Here is a 23910-nt window from a genome sequence, read left to right on the forward strand (position 1 = left end):
ACTTGATTCCAGACCCCAAGACAGATCGCCTGCCCCCAATGAAATACATAAACCTCCCAAAAATGAGGGAATGGTTGCGAATCTACAGAAAAGATCTGGGGTTGGTGGACATCTGGAAGGAGAAAGGTGATAAAACTTACCCGTTTACGTTCAAAAATAAAAGACTGGGTCATCAATCCAGAATTGATTTTTTTCTTGTATAAAAAACGATAGTATGTAAAATCATTAGGGTTGAGCATTTACCAGCCTTACTTTCAGATCATTCCGCTGTCCTTCTCAAAACTCAATTGGGCATGGAACAGTCTAACATAAGATGGACGGTGGATCGAACCATTTTCAATGATATACAAATCGTTGAGAATCTAATAAAAGAGTCGGTGAATTTCTTTGAAAATAATAAAGAGGGAGTATCTCTTCAAACTACATGGGATGCATACAAGGCTGTTATCAGGGGGAAAATACTCAGTCTGGCCGCTTATAAAACCAAAATATCAAAACAAGACATTAGAAGGTTGGAAACAGATATTAAAAATTTAGAGTTATTAATAGAAGCGGAGGTGGATCTGGAAAAAAAAAAAGAAGTTGGAAGTAGACAAGATGGCATACGAGGAAAGATTAACAGGAATTCTAGAAAGTAAGGTTAGAGAGAGATGGGAGGTAAGCAAGCTCGCTCATTATGAATACGGGGAGGGCTGCAGTAAGTTGTTAGCATGGAAAACGAAGACCGATACCAATAGAAATAAAATACTTAATATCTTACCACAAGACGGCACTGTCCCGTGTTCAGAAGAAGGGGTAATAATGAGAGAATTTGTAGACTTCTTTTCCTCCCTATATACTGAAGATACTGTTCCACTGAATGAGGATTTAGAAGAATACTTACTCAATTTGGAACTCTCTAAGCTAACTAACAAGGAAAAAGAAGAACTGAATGCCCCATTTACTAAAGAGGAAGTAGAAGAAGTAATAAAGGGTCTGAAGAGAGGTAAATCAGCAGGCCCAGACGCCCTCCCTAATGAACTATATAGTAAACTTAGTGAGGTTTTAGCTCCCCCGCTCACAATTTTGTTAAACACAATTTACTTGGAGAAGGGGAGACTCCCTGACTCTTGGAATGAAGCTACGATAAGCATCCTGTTGAAACCCGGTAAAAATCCAGCTAAATGCGAATCCTACCGTCCTATAAGCTTACTCAATTGTGATTATAAGATCTATACACAAATATTAGCAAAGAGGCTCGGTAGGTTTGCAGGAAAACTGATAAAAGAAGACCAGAAAGGGTTTATAAGGGGTAGACATTTACAAGATCTTACGCAGGAGCTTATCGGATCAATAGATATAGCTATAAGCGAAAAAATCCCCCTGACAATAATAACATTGGATGCTGCCAAAGCATTCGATAGAGTAAATTGGGCTTTTTTGAATGCTACTTTAGCAAAATATAACCTGGGAGAAAATTTTCAGGGAGCAATCAAAGAAATTTATCGAGCACCAAAAGCTAAGGTCCTAATTAATGGGAATTTAACAGAAAACATCCCCATATTTAGAGGGACCCGTCAGGGATGTCCCTTGTCTCCCCTTCTTTTTAATTTATATATCGAGCCTCTGGCAAACAGGCTCAGAGTCCACCCTGAAATAACACCATTCAAATTTCTGACTTGGGAAAAAAAAATAGCCTTGTATGCAGACGATGTGATGATTTTCACGAGCAACTATAAAGGTTCGGTTCAGGCCATTTATGACACCTTAAGAAACTTCGGGAGGGTTTCAGGTTACCAAACTAATCAATCAAAAACTGAGATAATGAGTTGGAACTCCCAGGTAGACAACATTTACACCAGGGAGAAGATTAAATATTTGGGAATAGACCTGATTAAAAACCTAAACAAGATACCCGAGATAAATATGGATAGAGTAACAGCTGACGTGAAAAAGTTATTGAAAGCATGGGGGGGGGTCTCCCTCTAACCTTCTTAGGCAGATCTAATATAATTAAGATGTCCATCCTCCCAAAATACACATTTCTATTCAGCGCAATCCCATTGGAATTTAAGAGAGAAACTTTAAAAAAAATACAAGGAGAAATAGCGAGTTTCATTTGGGTGGCAAAAAGTACACGCATTGCCTGGAGAAAATTACGGAGAAGAAAAGCAGAAGGAGGAATTGCCAGCCCAGACTTAATGGAATATTACAGAGCCTTTCAATTCAAGAGCATGAGGGTTCTTCTAAACAACTATGATTTGTACCCGGAACGATTGTCATTACAAGAAAGTCCGCTTTAAGACACTGGCTGGTGGATGCAAGGTCTTGAAATTAATACGCAAAAAGCTTGGATTAGGCCGATTAAATTACTATACACCAATTGGTAATAATCATAACTTGCCGGACATTTTTAGAGACTCTATAGTTAAAAATTGGCAGGAAAAAGGCCTAACCAAACTGGGGGATTTCTACACATAACAGGTATAGTCTCGTTTGAAAATTTGAGGGGAAAGTATGATTTAGAAAGGAGGCATTTTTTTAAATATCTACAAATACAGGATTTTTTAAGTAAAAAATGCGGAGGCTCAATTGGTTTTGGTAATAATTATATTATTAATAATATGAGAAAGATTGAACCACCATCTATTAGCGTTATGTATAAACTCCTCAATGAATTAATGCCAGACGACCTAGAAGATCGCGCAAAAAAGTGGAAAGAAGAAATAGGAATCTCAGAAGAATTATTTAAGCACTCATTAAATTTGGCGCAAAACACTTTAATCCCGGCCCAGTACTACAAAGCTTGCTTTTCACTTTACTATACTCCTAAGAAAATAGCAAAATGGGGGACAGGGAGAGGGACTTTATGTCCTAGATGTTCATTCTATCAAGCGGACTTAAATCATATGTTTGCTACATGCAGTGGCTTAAATAATCTAAAGCAAGAGATCTCAACCTTTTTTAGGGAACTGCTTGGGAATGATATTGTCCTTTCCCCATCTTTGATCGGATTAGGGGTGGATTCGGACCAACAAGGGAAACCAGGTAAAAAATTGCTGTTTATTGGTATGGCAACACTACGATTATGTTTGGCTTCAGCTTGGCTGAATCCTTCCCCCCCCAACCTTTTATCAGTGGCTGTCTCGTATGACGGCCAATTATAACTTTGAGAAAGCTATTTATGAGAAAAGAGGAACACAGGCTTGGATGAAAGGGTTAAAAATTTGGGAGCCAATGACTAAATGGTTTGAAAGACGATAATGGAAGCTGTACAACCCCTGTACTGTGGGCGGGGGGAGGTAGTGGGAGGTTATGGGTGGGGGGGGGAGGGGAGGGAACAAAAAATGTGTAAAATGTTAAAATTTGGTATACTATGCTGAATATTGATATTTGTATATTTGACATCATGCAAGAATAAAAATATTTAAACAAAAAATAAACCAGGGGTACTGGTAAAATGGGTTTCACCCCTGTTGTGATCTACTGCTAGTCACCAAAAAGTCTGTTAAAAAGGTGCAGTAGTAACCCCCATTAAGGCTAGAGGTACACTTTGAAAGCTGAAAGGTTGCCTCACAGATTGTCGTGTCCACTGCAGGACAAATAAAGCAGATTAGGGAAGAAAAGGGATGAAGCAAGGTGGCAGTCGCAACTCTTTTTCATGTCATACAGAGAACTTGTGATCCAACACATTCCTCTGCATCATTCATCTTCTGTATCAGGGCTCAAGCCTCACCTTTATCTTCTCAATGATGTATGTCATGACAGAGCTGAGAAAAAAACTCATACAAAAAACTGCATTTCAGACAAAGCGCATTATCAAAGTTATAAGGGAAATATAAAGGATAAAAACAAACTAATGCAGAAGAAAAACCATGATGAAACCTGGGTTAGAAAAGAAAACCCGGTCACAATTCAGTTCCTTCAGGTGCCATGTATGACAGCTCTACAAGGAAAATGGCTAGAAATTGTAGCTAATGGCTGTTACTGAGTACTATCACAGCCATGAGAATGGAGATGGTCAATCACTACAGCACTTCCGTTGGTGATGAATAGGTATACAATGTATTTCACTTTGCAAACATCAGTCACTCCTGTAGTGTTCTCTTTAACTGTGATATCGTACCACAATTAAACAGCATTTAAGCAGTGCCACAGGCAAGAGTTGAGACAAATTCAAATTCTACCAATTAAATTAGATTTTGATATCCACATAGCGTTGCTGTAATTGACAATAACTCACAGAATACAGTTAAAGTAATCTAAGTACTAGAATGTAACAATACCAAAAGGCCTCTGAAGGCATTTTGGATGAGAAACAGGTATCATTTAGTCCTGTGGTTTCTTTACCTGTATGAAGAAGAGCTTGGGCTTCCCGACCAGGCTTCTGCACTTGTCTCCCCTAAACAGCGTGGTTAAATGTTTTAGTTGCATACAATCATCTGTTCCAAATATTGTACCATCTTCGCCGTGACTCAAAAGTATACAAACAAAACAACTTCTTCTGCTGTGGTCCTGTTGAGAGACTTAACAAAGAACACCAGCATTGTGTTATCGTTTTGCAGAATAGATCTGTTAAAATCAAACACATGGGATTTTAAATGCATCACTGAACAGTATATACACGTTGGCTTACTTGAGCTTTTTTTTTTTTAATTTACTTCAATTTCTTTTACAACGGCACTGCTTTATAAATCACAAGAAAATCTCTGAATACCAGCAACCACGAACGAACAAGTATATCTATTTTTTCATATTCAATATATTGTTACAGGACCCCTGTGAAGAAAATATATCTATAATGAACAAATGTATCTATAATGAATAACAGTGGCCCATTTAGAAAGTTAAATTCTGTTAAATGCACCATTTTTTTTAAACATCTTCATTGAGTTTTGCAACGTAAACATCTTACAGCCTATTATTTCAATATGTATCAAATAGGTTGAAGCAGTGAGGCAGACATACATTTGACATTTAGCTATGCAATATAGTCATGAGTACTTTACACGGAAGACAGTTGGTTTGTTGTGGCAAGCGTTGTTGTGGTGTAAAGGGGGAGAAACGAGTAAGGTGTTGGTAAGGTGGTAGAGGGCGGGATGGTTCCAGTGACAGAGCGTGTATGGTTGTGTGGGCTGCTAGGCAGGGAGCCCACAGGCGAGTCTCCCAACAAGCTGGAAGTGTGCGGATTGGGGGGAGGGACATACTGCAAGCACGTGTTAACATGTGTGACCTCGTTAAGGAAGGTGTGTACTATGCGTGTGTGGGGCCTGGTGCTTCATGGTGGGGGGGGTTGTCATTGCCCGCCTTCTGTTGGAAGTGTGCAAGAAGGGGGGCCCACTGTGGGGGTTAAGGGTTGTCTGTGTCATTGATGTAGTACCTCCTCATATCGGAGGGCATTTCCTCTGCCGCACCCCACTTACGCACTGCCCCCCTCCATACCTGTACTGGAGGAGCCGAAGGAGAGCACCCATGTAGTGTGAGCGTGCACATGGCAAACAGTAGTGCCAGGTCCACAAAGCGGGCCCGTATTTTAAGTCACTTCTTGCACTTAAAGATGTACCGGGAGCATGCTTCCCATGTGTGAGTCTGATAGCACTGTGACCTTGCGCAGTGTAGATGGAGTGCCAGTACTCCTTGTAGGGCGGGACACGACCACAGCTGAGTGCATTGCGGGTTCCCCCTTCCAAAGGTCCCAGAGGGAATGGCATGATGACCGAGTTGCCGGTATAGGAGGAACTGCCCAAGAGGGAGATCATTCTCCTTGGCCAGTTGGGCGAAGGGGATAAGATGGACCCAGCAAATAAGTCGCCCGTCGTGAGCACTCTCTGGAGGTGTAGAAACCTGGGTTGCAGGGAAGGCCCACAAGGGGCAGATTTGGAGCATACAGTGGGATCGTCCAGGAGAGTCGATGGATCTAGTCATGCATGTCTTGGCTACTGTTACTTTGAGGTGCCAGGGCACTGGGTGTTGAGCCTTTGGTAAGAATAGGTGTCGGATAGATGGAATGGAGAGAGGTCCAGACCTTGCACTGGTTTCGTCCAGGTAGCGCACAACCGTCCAATGGGACAACCATTGCAGCTGTGCTGCGAGGAAGCATGCCTCAAAGCATGGGGCCCTTGAGCATCCCTGCGATAGCGGTAGTTGCAGCTTAGCAAGAGCAACACATCTATGCCCGGAACCCCACATGAGTGTGCATAACAGCGAGTCTAGTTCCCTGAAGGAGGAGTACGGTGGTATATCCAGAAGATTTGCGAAATAGTATTAAAGGAGAGGCAGGACGACCATCTTTGCCAAACCAATCCTTCCTATAGGGGCCGGGGGAGGGATCACCAGAATTATACCAGAGTTTAGATTACTGCCAGGGCCTTGCAGAGGTTCCCCTCATATAAGTCTTGGGGTTGGCAGTATAGGTTGAGCCACAAGTAGCGAGTCGCCTGCATATGCCAGTTGAGGCAAGTGTCCCCCGAGGTAAAACTCTTGTGATTGTTGGTCAGGGCAGAGTGGATAGATGGCTGATTTTGACCAGTTGACACGAAGACCCGCAACAGTGGCATAGTCCGCTATAGCCCGAATCGACACCAGGTAGGTCGCAATATCTCGGATATATAGGAGTACGTTATTCACGTATAAGGACACTGCATGCGCCTTACTCATGAGTGGGATGGCCCACTCAACACACTCTCTGCGCAGTCGCACCGCAAAGGGCTTCATGGGCAGCAAGAGGGAATGTGGGCAACCCAGTCTCTTTCCTGGACAGCCCGGGAAGGAGGTAGAGACGTGGGGATCCAGGAGGTCGGTATGGAGTAAAGCAATCTGGTGTATGCTAGTAGCCTGGGCCGATCCCCATGTGGACGAGCACCGCAAACAGGTAGTGCCACGTTAGGGTGTCGAACGCCTTCTCTAGATCAAAAATCAGACAAGCCGACCATAGGAACCGCTCTTTTACCTGTCCTAAACATGAAAGAGGTGACGGATATTCTGTGAATGGCTATGTCCGGGAACAAAGTCGTTTTGAACCGTATGCACCAGTTCAGAGAGAATCTGGGTGTACTGATCAGCCAGGATTGTGCCCAGGATTTTATAATCGGCCCCGAAGATAGCGATGGGCCTGTAAGAAACAAGTAGTGATGTGTTTAGGAAGGTAAACTAAAAGGGACTGTCAACGTGATTGCAGAAGTTAGCCTGCGTCTACTGCTGCATTGTAAATTTTTGCCAAGCACGGCTCCAGGAGTTTAGAAAAAGAGCTATAGTACTCTAAAGGCAGGTTGTCTAGTCCCGGTGCCTTGTTACGAGCTAGGTCTCAGATTGTCTGCGTCACATCAGTGGATGTGATCTTTGTCTCTAAGGAGAGTCTAGTGGAGACTGAAATGTGTGAGAGATCGTATCCTGCCAAAAAAGCAGTGGTAAGATCTGCAGAAGAGTTCGATTTGACCCTGTAGATGGACGAGTAATAGTCATAAAGGGAGTGCATTATGGCTGCTTGCGTGCAAACCACAATGTCTGCCAGGGTGACCACTTCAGTAATGGGGTGGGTCACTGACACCGGCCAGATAAGCTAGGCCAAGGCCCTGCCAGACTTGTCTCACACCTGATGGACTTTTGCCGTGCAGCCTGTGAAGATAAAGCACCGCAGGTCCTCTAACAGGGCAAGGTAGGTAGTTTTCGTGCCCATGAGCTGCGTGGCAAGCTCGGGGTCAGTATCCGCTGCCTTATTCAGCTCCGCCAGGATGCGCTCAACCGAGGCTATGTCCTTTTCCAAGGTCTGGCACAACCCGGAACTCTGATGAACACAGGCTCCACATATTACCACCTTAAAGGCGTCCTACTCCAGAGTCTGAGTGGAGGCGGTGTTGCAATTCTCTGAAAAGTACTGTTGAATGTGGTCTACCTGTTTCTTTCGGAACAGTGGGTCTTCCAAACAGTCCTACAGTAGCTTCCATGTTGGAGTGGGAGGGGGACGTCCACTCAAGATAAATGACATGCGCATCATGGTCGGACACCTCTCGTCCCAAGTAGTCTGTGTGGCGCAGCAAGGTAACTAGCAAAACACAGCAAAGGAATCGGTCGAGCTGCACTCGCAGATTTTGTGGGATGGAGTGGAAGTAATAAAAGCAGGTTCCGGGGCGCTGAGACCGCCACACATCTGTGAGCGCGAAGTGACCCGCCCAGCGCCAGAATCGGTCCACCTGCACGTGTAGGGAGGAACGGGGAACAGGTGGGCTGGATCTGTCTAGCGCCAGGTCGAGCACGTAATTATAATCTCCACCCAGTGTTGTGTTTAGATTTCGATGTCCATATATAGGTTTTACTAAATCATGTCACAATTCGCATTGCCCTTATTTAGGCATAGAATCCCAGTCCTTATTTAGGCATTAGCCATGCTATCCAAATATAGGCATGGTCACCTACATCTGTCCATCCCAACGTCACAACGAGTTCTTAGAAACCAGACCCTTAAGCCTTTGGGACTTTCCCTAGCTAGGATTATTGATTTCTCCAAGAACTCATCCATTATGCATGAACTACTATTCTTTAGGGGTTCATTCATGACGTCTTTCTCTGCCCGACTTTACGTCAATGCTAACATTCCTAAGCACTTTCCAGGTATAAATATACCTTCCCTTACCATGGCTAACCACGGCTCGGCTGCACAGCTCGCCACGGCAAGTTTGGAAGGAATTCGAGTCCCCGCCTGACGCACTGACCAGACGCTGTCATCCCTGCTCGCAGAGAATCCAGCTTCCAGTGTTCTGACTCCCTTCGCGGGGTGTTATAGTTTGAGACCCGAAAAGAGATTCCCACCTCTCTCATTCTAAGGTACAGAGCTGACTAGAACCTAGAGGGACTCTTGGCATATGAAAAAACTATAGCTTACCATACTATAGAATACAGCACCTACTTCTTACCTTGTACTACACTTAGGTTAGGTACACTGGGGTAGAACTATTTAGAAGCATCAGACGAGTATCCACTTTTTAGCCTTTGTTATTTATGTATGTGTATATGAATATATGTCATAGCTAGAAGACAATGCTATTACAGTATTATTTCTTCTTAATGCTTACGCTGTACATATTATATCTCGCATACTGTCTTGCGATTGTAACAGCTCATATCTCTTACACGAGAAACAAGACTGTTCAATAAATCCTTTTTATTGAAATGCCCGTCTATCTATTTCTGTGCAACTCTGAAGAAACTAAGCATGCACGATTGAGTGAAACTTATCTGTGGTTTCCACGATTCTGAGACCTGTTCCGATTCTAAAGGGAAACAAAGTTGTCATGTTTATGCGGTTGCCAGAAAATACTCCCTTCTTGTTTATTCAAGGAGTTTCTTGTGGCCCCTGAGTTAGCTGGCACACAAAGTAATTAAGTTTAATATACTCGATAGAGGCATACTGACCTCAGTCCTATTCCACAACTATAATGTATATTATTCCAATGCGCAGAGCCTATAAGGGAAATAGGAACTACACTACATGGCGCCCAACGTGTTTGATAAGGCAGTAATTTAACGCCAGATACTGAAGTAACTCAGTCGTGCTTTTCTCAGCGACCCCTACTCATAATACTCCATAAGACGTCTGGAGTGGGTAGGGTTAATATCCACCATAGCTGAGTAGGACGAAAATCCTATGTATTAGCTGTTTGGTTTGTTCAATGTTGAAGGATACAGTGTTCAAAAATATTGTGCACCTTATCTTGGTTTCCTTGAAACTTGTTCTACATTTTTCAAAAACAATGTCCCAAAACGGGGATAATAATACCGTGACTGGTGAGGCTGCGACTGACCAAGTCGTAACAGCTTTTAATCTTACAGGTTTAAATTAAACCGATGAGGGTGTTCTAAACATCCATCCAAATTTAAGGAGAGCCATCACTCTAAAACTTATAAAACATGGCCTAACACCAAGAGGTGGTAGAGCAGTTTTCGTGATAGAGGCACATGAATCTTTTTAGACAGAGGTATTTTATTCATGGATAGTATTCCCAGAATCAAATCCAGTAATAAAAGCGTTTCACTTCTATAAAGAAGACGAACCACTTGAGGAATACATTCCCTTCGAGGATGTTGAAATTCCACTCGCATACCAGGAGCATAATCTCTGGTTTAAAAGCACCGTAAAACATTACAATCACATTACCAGGCTCGGTCCACTAGGTAGACCAGGAGCAACATGGCCGATTTTAGCCGGCTCCACACCTCATCCTGATATCAAAGAAATATCAGACAATGAATTACTCACTCAACTCAAAGAGTTAATAAAAATTTACAGACAGTTAGTCCAATATGTTTATGCGGACTTTCACAGTCCAACCACCATTAACCATTCCAAATCAAACCCCTCTCCAGGGGAATACACTAAAAATTACTCCACAGACTTTTAAACACAGTCATGGGTAGAATGCCCACAAAACGTGAACAAATTCCATTCTGGATAGCTCAAAAGATTACACAAATCGAAGCAGTATTTCCTAATACTAGCCCTTATGAGAAACACAGAATCTCAACAATCTGTTTACCAATGGGGAACACCACATATGGAAGACTGCACCACTTGGGGCACAGTCTTTGCTGTCATCTATACTAAAACACATGGTGTTCCGTCTATTGCGGTAATACCGGATGTCCTGAAAAAAATTCAAAATGAATACGGGGCCGAGCCTGCTCTGAATTTAGGTATGAAATTACTAAAAAACTTCGACAAGGTCTCAACAATAATATTATCTAATATTAAAGGGGAGGAAGCATCAGTGGCGATCCGCCAACGCTTAAGGGAATTTGATGTAACAGAACATCAACAAGAACTACCCAGAAAAATCCTATGAAGAAATAGGCAGAGATAGTTTGGGTGGACAACCAGTTAAACCACAACTGTCTGAAGGTCCTGAGAATGACTCAATTAAACACAATCCTACATCTTCTAAAAAGAAGTGGGAAAATAACAAACAACATTCAAAAAAGAAACGTTCTCAATCCCGAGGTAAGTCTCCTCAAAAGGAGCCCTCTGAAAGGAGGTATAACTTCAGGAATAGGGATAATTTGAGAAAACCTGACCGATATCAGGATACTGATACACGCTCCTCTCGTACCTTTCAGATATCATCACAGATATCCGAAAGAAGAGGACGGTCAGATCATAAAGAAGAACGCGTGAAGTCCAAAGACGATCAACACGTTCAGAAAAACAAACCAAAACCTCAATTCACTAAGAAGGTAGCAGGTCTGAAGATCAGACATGCTGAGAATTCTGAGAACACAACTCAAGAACGGAGAATGGGCTCAGACAATGCTGGACAGTGCAGCAGAAGTAACAATAGCTCGCCAGAACCTGAAGGAACTTCTGGAGATAGTGGACTTGAATGAGTACATCACAGTTGAGACTGTAGACACCAGGATTAGTACTCCACAAAGGTTATATGAAATAACATTCCGGATGGAGGGAGAAATGCCAAGAAAAGAGTGCACTCTTTTGGGAGAAACTTTCAAGGGGTTATGATATACTTCTAGCAGAACAGGACTGGCCACCAGAATTTGTCAGGGAGTGCCCACATGGCGAAGACATCATTATGCCAGCCTTCTCCAACCATGTTCCAATACACCTAAAATACACATATGTCAGGAAATGGGCAGTTGCCCTGGCCCCAGCATTATACAACAAGCATTTACAATGCAATAGGTCTTGCATTAATAAAGTTTGAGCTATTGGTGTTGCATTATTTAGCAATGACAATAGCTCAAACTTTAATAATGCGAGACCTATTGCATTGTAAATGCTTGTTTTAAATGAAGGTTATTTTAATAGAGAACAGGCGAAAAGAGGGAACGCTAGACCGGACCTAATCGAGAAATAAATAAGTACGAGGGGGAGGGGGGCGCCCCATGGTGCATCCCTGCTATATCAGCCCCTACCACTATGCACCTTAGTAGATCTATGAACCGTTTTTTCTTGATTCTTTGCATGCACTCATGCTTCTGAAATCTAGTGAGTGTCAAGCTGGTGATACGTCATCCGGGGTACCTTTACCCAGTCATGGTTTTTCTTCCAACAGCACATTGCATGCTGGAACTTGTGGTTTCCATTACGAGGATGGACCTCCAGGCCTCAGAATTCAAGAAGTGTTTGGCAAAAAAAACAAAAAACAGACTGGATTAGTGTGCCCCATATCCTGTCCGTGATTCTCATTACGCAATTGCCCACGACAGGCAAACACAGCTCTTTCAGAGGCTGTTGTACCAGCAGCAAAAGCACAGAAAATATTCGTACATGCTTTGCCTTTCACCTGCCCAAGGGTCTGCTCTACAGATGCGCCGCCCCTGATAGTCCAAACAAAAGAGGTGACTACTGACCATACCAAACCCTGTTAAACCAGTGATAAAACACCGAGAAACTCTGCCCAGCGTCATGAGTCTGTCCCGCAAATATACAACAGAAATTGTGTAATTTCCGGTTGTCTAATGCCACTCAGTAGTAATAAACCATACATAGACGCATGTAGGCGCGAGGTCGATTTTTATAGCCAAAAATGTATTTATTTTACCTCTCTTCGGTCTGAAATTCCCTCTTAATCAATATCGCCACAAAGATAATTGCATTCCCCAATTTGTTTTCAAAATCTCCCACTTCAACTTGTAAAATATTGGCAGGTATGTGTCACCCCAACCTGCTTTCATTAGCCCACTTTGCCTCCCAATATAAAAACTAGACTATAAAAAACAGAGTACATAGGAAAAATAAACATTGATCATTCACTCACACAACACCTCTGACGAATTTACAACCATTACATTGAGAAATAGATACAGCTGATATTTACATTACGATAGCGAAAACAAGCGACGTGAGCTAATTAAAAGTATTTATTTCTGGAGAGATCTGTTGCAGCAAGCTTCCCAGTAGAATCGTGAGGATTCTGTGCAGGAATACACATGGGACCGAGTCTGTTCGTGCCTTGCTTCTGCGTGAAAACTACCAGAGAACTGCAGAGGTGCGGTACAAATGACCAAGGAGGGATGAGCGCCTATTTTCTATTACGAGTAATACCAGTGAGAATCGAAACTAGAAATAACACCAAACTACAGTAGCCTGTAGCACTGCTACCAATACATACGCTCCTTTTAGGAAAAACAAGTGCATTATAAAACAAGATCCACTGGTATAAAAACCAGAAACTCGCAAGTGGTGCACGCGCGCGCTACAGCGAGCTATGTAGTTTCAGTTATTTCGCCCGTGTTTGGGCACGATAATTAAAAACCACATGGCCTATTGGTGTCTATTACGCGCACCAAGCGTGTAATAGACACCAATAGGCCATGGGCGGAGCAATGTGCCCGCCTTTGGCCAATTGCGTGCAGTCTTTTATAAAAAGACGCACGCAAAGGCCAATGGGGTAGCACAAAAGGAAAAGCACACGCACAAGCGTGTGCGATTCCTAGGTCAGTGCTAAACCCCCGTTTTTTACCTACTAAATGTCTTGCGCTGTGCGAGCACTGCTGTGCAGTGCAACGCTAGGCACGAGACCTAAAAATCATGTAGGATGGGATGAGGACTCACAAGATACAGTTAAAAAAAAAAATCAACCTACTGCACAAAGGCAGTAACCAATTAAGCAAGAAGCTAAAAAACAGGTCAGGGAGATCTTACATCAATTTGAATACCAAGGGGTGATTGAAACATGCACATCAATGAACAATCCTTTGTTTCCTGTTTCCAAACCAGACAATAAATATCGTCTAGTTTTGGATTACAGGCACCTGAACACTTGTTCTAAGACATTTGCAGTGCAAAATGCACACAGTACAGCATTAATGAATAATATTGTGCGTAACAAATATAAAACCATATTAGACATTTCAAATGGTTTCTTTTGTCAAAACATAGCACCTGAAAGTAGGTACTCGACAGCTTTCTCAATAATGGGGACTCAGGGTCACTTTTGTCGACTCCCTCAAGGGTTCAAGAACAGCCCAGGGTTATTCTCAGCAAGAGTAACAGAGTTACTATAAATTTATGATGACGAGGCATGGTCATATGTCGATGACATCTATCTGACAGACGATAACCTGGACAGGCACTTGAACAGGGTGAATACCATTATACTGGGCTTCGCCTCTGAGGGCTATAAATTCAACTTTAAAAAAAATCCAGAATTGCCCATCTCAATGTCCTTTTCCTAGGATATGAGCTTTCAAGTGAAGGCAAAAGCCTGGCAGCTAACTTTTTAGAAAGGTGTGCGCTGCTCCAACCTCCAAAAGCACTGAAAAACTTAGTCGATTCTAGGTTTCCTGAATTTTGGAAGAACTTGCATTCTACATTGCGTAGAAAGGATTAAACCACAAATTAATCAAACCTGATTTCAAAATCAAAAATTGGACACAGGAACACACAGATATCCTGCGATCACTTCAAGCTGACATGTTAGCAACAAATCACTTACAAACACACGTAAATACACTCAATTTAGTGATCCGAATAATTTCCGGTCAATGCGGATTCACCTACTTAACTTTTAATGAAGGTGAAAAAGTACCAATTGCATACAAATCACATTTGTATACACAAGCGGAAACGCGCTTCACTTTGACAGAAAAAATTCTGACAGCAGTTCAAACCTCTGTAGCAAAAGAAAAAGCTCTAGCTCAAGGGAAACGCATTATTGTCGTGACTCCGGTACCAGCCTTAGAGGCAGTTACAAAAGCAGGCATTCCAAATGCAAAAGCTTTACAACCAAGATGGATACAATGGGTTAATTCTCTTGCTGCAACGGATGTTAAATAAGTTTTTGATGCTTATTTAAAAACACAAGCATTCCTGCAATATGAACATGAATGTACTCTGCCTATTGAGATTCTCCCTCTTGATCAGAACAAATTTATAATTTTTACGGACCGATCAGCACAACCCGCTACGGAAAGTAAGCAAGCTTACAGTGCAGCGTGCGCAATCGTTAAAGGTCGCATGCGCAATGATAAATTCCGACCAGTGGTCACTAAAACACAATCTCTATGAGATTGTACAGCTCAGCGAGCTGAACTACAAGCATTCAAATTGGCACTTGAAAATACGGATCGCTAATTCCCCACACTTATAGTGTGCGATACTTTTTACTGTGTTCAATCATACAATGAATATTTACAGAATTGGCTTCAAAATGGTTTCAAAGATGCAAAAGGTGGCACAATCAAGCATAAAACGATTTGGGAACAAGTAGTTCAGTTGAAGAACGAACTACTAAAAGCTCACGTGATACACACGCGGAGTCATCAATGTGATGGCGTTCACGGTGCAGGGAATTCATTGGCTGACGAAGCCGCCAAGGGGGCTGTGCAAACGGCTTCTGTAGCTGCGATCACTCGTTCAAAAACGAGAATAGACAGTGAGATATTGTTGGCTGTCAATGCATCAACCAAAGGCAGTGATGCAGCGTTACCTAAAAAATTTCCACTCAAATAGTCGTATATAATTGATGCGAACAACGTTCCGTTTGCTCGAATCCCTGGATTGGGGGATAGGGTAATTCCAAACATGGAACGTAGATTAGGACTAATCCTAGCAGAACATGAAGGGATAGCCTCTGCCCATCCAGGTGTTTCTGCCACAGTATCGTTATTAAAACAAAGATATTGGTGGCCCGGCATTAGGAAACAGACCAAAAACTATGTTTTGGAATGTAAAATATGCCAACAGATTAAAGTCTCTACAGTGAAATGTCCTGCGCAGACATTAATTTCAGATAAAGCATTAGCTTGTGTTTACCTGGATCACTGCGGCCCCTTGCAAAAGGATGAAAACTATAAATATATCATGGTCGCAGTGGATTCGTGTTCAAGGTTCCTATGGATGTGGCCTCAGCGCTCAGCTGATGCTCTAACTGTTATAAAAGATTTGCGAGTCTTTATCTGCACATAAGCAATTGGCACGCTACAATCTGACCAGGGCCCTGCGTTTAGCTCTTGAGCTTACAAAGAAGCCATGGCCAGTTTGGGCGTTGCATTGCGGTACTCCTCTCCGTTTCATCCGGAGGGAAATTCTGTTGTGGATAGGAAAAACCAGGACATAAAGCAGTCTAACAGCTAGGGTATTAGGTTCGGGTGATGGGTGGGTCAAACATCTTTATGGGGTCCAACGCTCATTAAATAATTTGCCAAGAAGTTCTCTGGGGGGAGGGGATATGTGGGGGGGGGGAGTCACTCCATATGAAATCCTATTTGGGACAAGAATGTGGGTTCCAGATCTCGAATGTGAAGGCACAGTGGTGAAAAATAAACCATTTGATATCAAACATCGTTTGGCTGTTTTACAGGACTTAAATGAACTAAGATCGAAACAAAGCAACGTGTTCCTGAAGCCAACCACCACTGGGGAGATTTCAGCCGTCCCAGCAAGGCCTGTCTGGATCCCAAAGCTTGGGGATCTAGTCAGAGAGAAGATTGCGGACAAAAAGGAGTTTGGGCCTTCTTACAGACAACCAGTACCTGTCTCAGCCATACACAGAACAAGAACAGTACTTCTGCCGCCCATTGCTGGAAAAAAGGAGAAAAGATTTCTATCAATCAACCTCATCAAACCACACTATGTGGCCAATACTAAGCAGTAGGCCTTGTGGACTCCGACCAAGTAGCAGACGCACTCCTCTAGCTACTATCCAAGAGGTTCAAACTGAAAGACTCATCACCATCGAGAATTCAGCAGTAAGAAATGAAGGACTAAGCAACAATTTTATGGAACTCATTCCTCTTGAAACCCAACTAACAGTTCGTCCTGATACACCTGTTTACACCAACGTAACACGTGATCAACTGGTGCCAGCGATTTCAATGAATCCTGATGCAATTTCAACCATTAACAGAACTGCCTCTGGCTATTTCATTAACTTTGATACGTTTTCTGAGGATCGAAGCGAACCGGAAACAACACCAGCCAAAAGAACTTTCAAAGAACTAGCACAAGACTTTTTTCATCTCCGGAAAAAGACTTATCTGGTTTCACCATGAAGTGAACTATGGATTATTTCTGGAATACTTTTCTTTCTGCTTTGGCTAGCTTTAGTAATGACTCTGAGCATGCTGAAAAATTGAAGATTTATTCACTTGGACACAGAAAGTAAAAATGTGAACTTACTTTTGAGACCACACAAATCATCCCATCGTGAAGCGAGAGACTTCTCAGCTGTTATGTTAGGAAATTATATAGAGCGCGACAGCTGCCTCAGCTAAGAGGAGTCCCGGCGCTAAGCAACATAAGAGCAGTACGCGTACAAACAATAAGGCTTACAAGGACGGGAACAGGAATGTCTTGATCGCTTTCCTAAAATGGAAATAGTTAGTAAGCCCTCGAATGTGGGTTGGTAGAGAGTTCCACAGAATGCCCGCTCTGTTCCGAAAAGAGCGCCCGCCTGCACGAGCCTTCCTCACCCGGGGGATCTTACCAAACACTGTCCCATAGATCGAAGCGATCGCGAGGGAATATAAAGTAGCAACGGGTCAGACAGGATTTGGGGGGATGCCAGTTTCAGGATTTTAAAGGCAATGCAGAACATTGAACATCACAGCCGTTCCTATACAAGATGGTATAGTTTGGACAAAACGGATGATATATTCGGCCCGTCGGAACTTTTGAAGATTCCACATTTATTTAAAATTTCATTAAGTGACTTTATTACCTCCATTACCTATTCTGATGATTGGGACTTTGAGACTGTTAACATGATCTCTGATCTAGAAAGGTCTGCTGCATTCTCTAACCATGAATACTTAAAGGGTTCTACAGACTATGAACAGCTTTATTGTTACAACCACTATGGTCATCATTTCTTGCATAGATCTGCAACACCTAGAAATGTATTTATGTATAACCAATAGGAACATTGTCCTACACCACCAAGGGGTAGCTCAAAAACATTTGCAATGAAGTTTCCATATTTTTCAGGGTGCAATACGTCCAATCCAGAAACATTTTACTTTAAAAATATTAACAAAACAGTAACGAAAAATATGTTAACTAATACAAAAACAGATTTATTCTACAGCCTTTATTGCCCAACTGTCTAGACAGCGTTTCGACTTTTGGAAAGACACAATTGACATAAAATCTGTCTGGGGTACGAAAGATTGGCAAGTGCGGGGGATAGAAGCTTTGTTTAGAGCCTGCATCATCCCACAGCAAATAATGTTTTCGAATGACACTGTCCAACAAACGTCTTGCCTTGGGTTAGCCAAGATTAAAGACATGAACACACCATCCATACCTACACCTGCAAGTAATAGCACTACACAGGGGGAGGTCGACGTACATACTATTTTATAAAACAGATCAGACCCTGAATGGGAAAAATGGTTGCTCTGGCCCACAGACACAAACATCTGTCAAGAAAGATTCCTGAACAGAATACAGGGTTTTACAATCAATAGGCCAGACCCACGTTATGTTCAAAGACAGCATGCAAGGGTAGTAACAACATACAGTGTAGGAAAATTATGCCTTGATTGGCTACAGAAATCTACACTAGAGGATGTGAAACAACACTTACCTTTACTTAAAGAAGACGCAGACCTTAGGGATTTCTTGCTAGGTCCGAGAAAACCGCGTCAAAAACGTTTCATATATGCCAGCATTTATGCTGCTTATAATGAAATATGGAAGGTTACCCAAGCTGACGCCGCAGAAAGAAGACGAGAAATTGATCGTATTAATTTAGAGAAATCTCTCGCTGTGGTCAACAATGGGTTAACAACTCTGTCATCCAGGATATATTCACTGGGCAACATTTTATCCTCTGCTATAGACATTGTGGAACAAGATTTGGTCCGGCTGCGACAAGGCCAGTCTCAATTACGTTCTATTCTGTTATTTGTCTGTACGCTACAAAACTTGCGTGCAGGCTATGTGCCTTGGCGTTTCATCAACACGTTGTCTCTGTTTTCAGAATACAATCTCACGGATAAACAGATCGAACTGGCACAAAGGGGAGCAAAGTATACAGTGCTAAGCATTGAAAAACTGGAAAAATTGCCATTAACGGTAGCAGAAAAACCAGCTACAGAATGGATAATTCATGGCAAAATAACTCTGCCTGTTACAACTTTCCATTTTTAGTATTGCCTCAAACAAATGCAAGCAGTCAAATATGAAAGGTTGGGTAAAGAATACATCAAGAGATCCTGGGATTTACCTTACACACACAGATGTTGGAGTGGGGGGGCTTGAAATGTTTCTTAGCAGTACACACTGAAAATGCACTGAGCGGTTCACTCATATGTCGGGATATTAGTTTACACGGGGCCTGTAGCAGTTCTACTGCAAATTTATCCTGCCACCTGCAAGGTTCACCAGCCGCTGCGATTAATCCAACATTTGGCCAACTTTCAGATGGGAGATACCTCATGTTGAATGATCAGAGCTGTTGTGGCATGTTGCCAGGCATCCCATAGCTGGTAACGGTTGGCTCCAGGGTCACTTGCTGTATGCACGTTTTGTTCCCCCAAATAGACACAGTCAGGGAGTCGCCTTTGTGGCCTTCACTATACATCTCTTCTATACGAATTGATACTTTAAGCAGAATGAAAGCCATTATTTTACAACAAACCGTGCCTTTGACCTCAGCCAAAGAAACCTATGATCTACAAATTGCAAGGACTTCGGCTGAGATACAGGCTCTGTTACATACAAACTAAAATGTTGGGACGTATCTTTAACATGTCTGATACGAGCGGTATTGTGCATGTATGTAAGACCATATGTTCAGGACTGTTAACACCTTTTCAAGCAGTCCTCGGAATCATTCCAAACTTCATGCACTCAGTGTTTGGTGGTCTGCCGCTAATTCTAGCACTTGTTGCAGGAATCCTGTTATTATTCCTACTATTACGCTATGGCAAGCCAATCCACCAGCGTCACTCCCAGCACCTTGGAGAAAGCTCTCCTGGAAAGGAAGTGTCGTGAGCGCATAGTACAACTTTCGGGCTTACATCGTCTACGAGAATTAAATACCACATGGTTTCTGTCATTCAGACCAATCTGGCAAGATTGCATCTTACCTGTTCTACGCTGCCTGCTTTGCGGTGAAGAATGCGTGCTAGACGTCTGTCTAACACTCCCATCAGTTATGCCAACGGATATCGATACTCTGCTGGACCCGATAACGGCCCATGCTCTGTGTTGTCCCCAGAGGCCACCAATCCTAATGACGGCATTCGTTGAGATCTCACAGACGCAACATGCTACTGCTGAGGTATGAGATGGATCAACGGGCACACAGGTAACATCGGAAAGGAACATTGCTACTGGCGATGCTTCACATCTATGTGCAGTACATTTTCTAAACGAGGTATTCCAACTATCACCGACATCGGTAGACAATCTTTTGTCTACAGGAATAGAGGATTTCATGTTTTCACCAGCCCCTTACACTGACTTTTGATTCGGCTCACAGCGTACCGGGAAAGCTATAAATTTGGCCTTCATTTTTCAAAACAAAGACAAACCCTGGAACTTTTTTTCATAAAATGTCTTTTCTCTCTAAATTTGAATTTTTCTTTTTATGGCAAAGTAATATGATTAAAGTAGAACTATTCATAGAGAACAGACTTCTTTGAACACTTCCAGAGACACATTATCACCTTTTATTCACAACAATTTCATTTATATAACATGACATGAAATGGCTTTGATCTTTTCTTCTGTAATTGTGAACCATTTCATCATATGTATATATATTTCTGTTCATTCATTTAGCTTCCACTGTAAATACATGCTTAGAATGAAACATTGCTTAATATGTACAGCACCTTTGCGTTTCATGTCCGTCAAAAGTTTTTTAGTATTCTTTTACAAATGTTTTTAGCAACATGTGGTACTCAATTTTCTATGTTTACCATTTTAATGTTTACCATTTAGTACTATCGATCATTTGTTAGTGGAGTGGGTGTTGTGTTTAGATTTAGATGTCCGTATATAGGTTTTCCTAAATCATGTCCTTATATAGGCACAATTCGCATTGCCCTTATTTAGGCATAAAATCCCAGTTCTCATTTAGGCATTAGCCATGCTATCCAAATACAGGCATGGTCACCTACATCCGTCCATCCCAACGAGTTCTTAGAAACCAGACCTTAAGCCTTTGGGTCTTTCCCTAGCTAGGATTATTGATTTCTCCAAGAACCCATCTATTATGCATGAACTACTATTTCTTAGGGGTTCATTCATGACGTCTTCCTCTGCCCGACTTTACATCAATGCCAACATTTCTAAGCACTTTCCAGGTATAAATATACCTTCCCTTACCATGGCAAACCACAGCTTGGCTGCACAGCTCGGTACGGCTCGCCACGGCAAGTTCGGAAGGAATTCGAGTCCCCGCCTGACGCACTGACTAGACGCGGTCATCCCTGCTCGCAGAGAATCCAGCTTCCAGTGTTCGGACTCCCTTCGCGGGGTGTTATAGTTTGAGACCCGGAAAGAGATTCCCACCTCTCCCATTCTAAGGTATGGAGCTGACTAGAACCTAGAGGGACTCTTGGCATATGTAAAACTATAGCTAACCACACTATAGAATACAGCACCTACTTCTTACCTTGTACTACACTTAGGTTAGGTACACTGGGGTACAACTATTTAGAAGCATCAGACGAGTGTCCACTTTTTAGCCTATGTTATTTATGTATGTTTATATGAATATAAGTCATAGTTAGAAGACAATGCTATTACAGTACTATTTCTTCTTACTGCTTATGCTGTACGTATAATATCTCGCATGCTGTCTTGCGATTGTAACAGCTCATATCTCTTACACGAGAAACAAGACTGTTCAATAAATCCTTTTTATTGAAACGCCCGTCTATCTATTTCTGTGTAACTCTGAAGAAACTAGGCATGCACGATTGACTGAGTGAATCTGTTATCTGTTGTTTCAGACTTGTTCCGATTCTAAAGGGAAACAAAAGTTGTCATGTTTATGCGGTTGCCAGAAACTACTCCCTTCTTGTTTATTCAAGGAGTTTCTCAGGGCCTCTGACTTAGCTGGCACACAAAGTAATTAGGTTTAATATACTCAATAGAGGCATACTGACCTCAGTCCTATGCCACAACTATAATGTATATTATTCCAATGTGCAGAGCCTATAAGGGAAATAGGAACTACACTACTCCAGCATCCATGGCATTGTAGTCTTATGGACGAGTTCAGCAGAAAGGGCATCTCAGCAGGCCCCCTGTTCAGCGTTAGGTGCGGAAATGCTGCAGAGGAGGCATGGTCGGCCATCTAAGTGGCCTTCGAAGGGAACGTAGCGACCCTCCTTATCAACAGTCACGCTTATTTCCAGGAATGGCACTCCAGGCTGCAACCAGACCAGGCCCCCCCCTTGCATTCACAGAGCAGGTAGTGACACAGACAAATGCCCCTCCAATGCCTGCGCAGGTGGTTGAGTTCTCCCGTTGTGGTACGGGTCTCCTGCAAAAATACAATTTGTGCCCGCTGGCGCTTGATACAGGAGTACACAGCGACACAATGGGCCTTCTCCAGGGAGCATAAGGGGGGAGATCCGAGCCAGGGAGAAGGTCTTAAACCAGGTCTTCAGATAAGCGAGCAGGTCCACTCCTTCAATTCCCTCTGGGAGCTACAAGAGACGGATATTGCTCCTATGGGAGCACCCAACAAGTCCCCCACTCTGCTCTCAAGATGTATGACCCAGCCTTGCAGGTCCAGGATCGCCGATTGGTTGCCCTTTGTGAGCAGCTGCAGGGCGGACAGGGTCTTCTCACAATCGGAGACCCTGTCTGTGAGCTTGTGGTGGTCATCCTGTAGAAAGTTAAAGTCTGCAGCTAGGGAGCCGAATCTGGCCTCCATGGAGACTCTGAAATGTTCTATAGCTGCTGGGAACTTGTCTAGCTTGTCTGACATTGAGAGGACAGGCGGGGACCCCAGCCGTGGGGTGTCTGTAACTGTAGAAGGTGGATTTGTGGAGGTCGACGCTCCAGCAGCGGTGGCGGATCGCAACCTACCCATGGCTTAGGAGTCCTCCCCGATGGGTCAGGAGTGCAGATGAAGGAATTTGCGGGAGGACTCTCCGCAGGGCACAGGCTTTGACTACCGACCCCCCACACGGGAGATGAAGCGAAGGCTGCGTGGGCGGAACGTAGTCTCTATTGCCCCCTGCGGTGTGCACTGGACGGCCGAGTTAGGTGGGGGAGGCCTACGCCTGGGTTGTGCACAGTCGTATGTTGAGATCATGACCCACCGGATTCCCCCTGCTTCTACCTACCTCAGCTTTGGTGTGACTCAGGCACTGCCATTACCACGACCTGAAGTGTCGCTTGAGGAGTCATCTGCCAAGTGTCAATGCTCGCCTATGCCCCAGATGCCCGGTATCATCTTTGCATCAGGCGGGATGCCGAATAATTGATCAACTCCAGAATCTCACTAAGTGAGTGTGCCCCTGCTCTGGTTGCGCTGCGCCCCCCTCCCTCATCTGCAGCAATGGGTGGAGTCACCGTCTCTGGTTGTCCAGGGCCAGGTGCTTCCTGAGGCCTCCCCAAGTCAGATGAGTCCTGCAGTGGCATTGTGCACTGGCAGGAGAGGTACCGTGCGGGAGGAAAAGGCCCCAAGTCTGCTAACTTCAGTCAAGCCCTCCGTGCGCATCAACAACGGTGCTGATTGGGGAATTTTGGGAAAAGCTCCAGTCTTCAGTCGCCACCCTCGCCCTGTGTTGTGCGTGCCTCGGTTTTGGCGCCGATGCACCCTTTGCACTAGGCCGGAAGGCAGTGCGGGGACCTCACAATGTCGCGTGCAGTCCAGAATTCACAACTCACTCGGCAGAAGGGTCAAGAGAAGCGGAGACTGCAATGGAGCAGAGTGCAGGAGAGTGCAGGAGAGATGCAGTGCACAGTCAGAGCCCCACTTAGGTGCTTCGGTTACAGCAGCAAGAACA

The 23910-nt window shown here is 43.4% G+C and overlaps 1 protein-coding gene across 3 annotated transcripts in view; it reads right to left on the reverse strand.

Moving 5' to 3' along the window:
- CASP3 (caspase 3) overlaps window positions 1-23910 on the reverse strand; it is a 231225-nt gene that overhangs the window by 79004 nt on the left and 128311 nt on the right. For all 3 annotated transcript variants that reach the window (XM_085641909.1, XM_085641911.1, XM_085641910.1), the window contains exon 5: window positions 4330-4505. In XM_085641909.1, the coding sequence (XP_085498035.1) occupies window positions 4330-4505 (176 nt within the window). The remainder of the gene's footprint in view (window positions 1-4329; window positions 4506-23910) is intronic.

The sequence above is a fragment of the Triturus cristatus genome, chromosome 2_2, assembly GCF_964204655.1.
Source record: "Triturus cristatus chromosome 2_2, aTriCri1.1, whole genome shotgun sequence".
Classification (NCBI taxonomy): domain Eukaryota; kingdom Metazoa; phylum Chordata; class Amphibia; order Caudata; family Salamandridae; genus Triturus; species Triturus cristatus.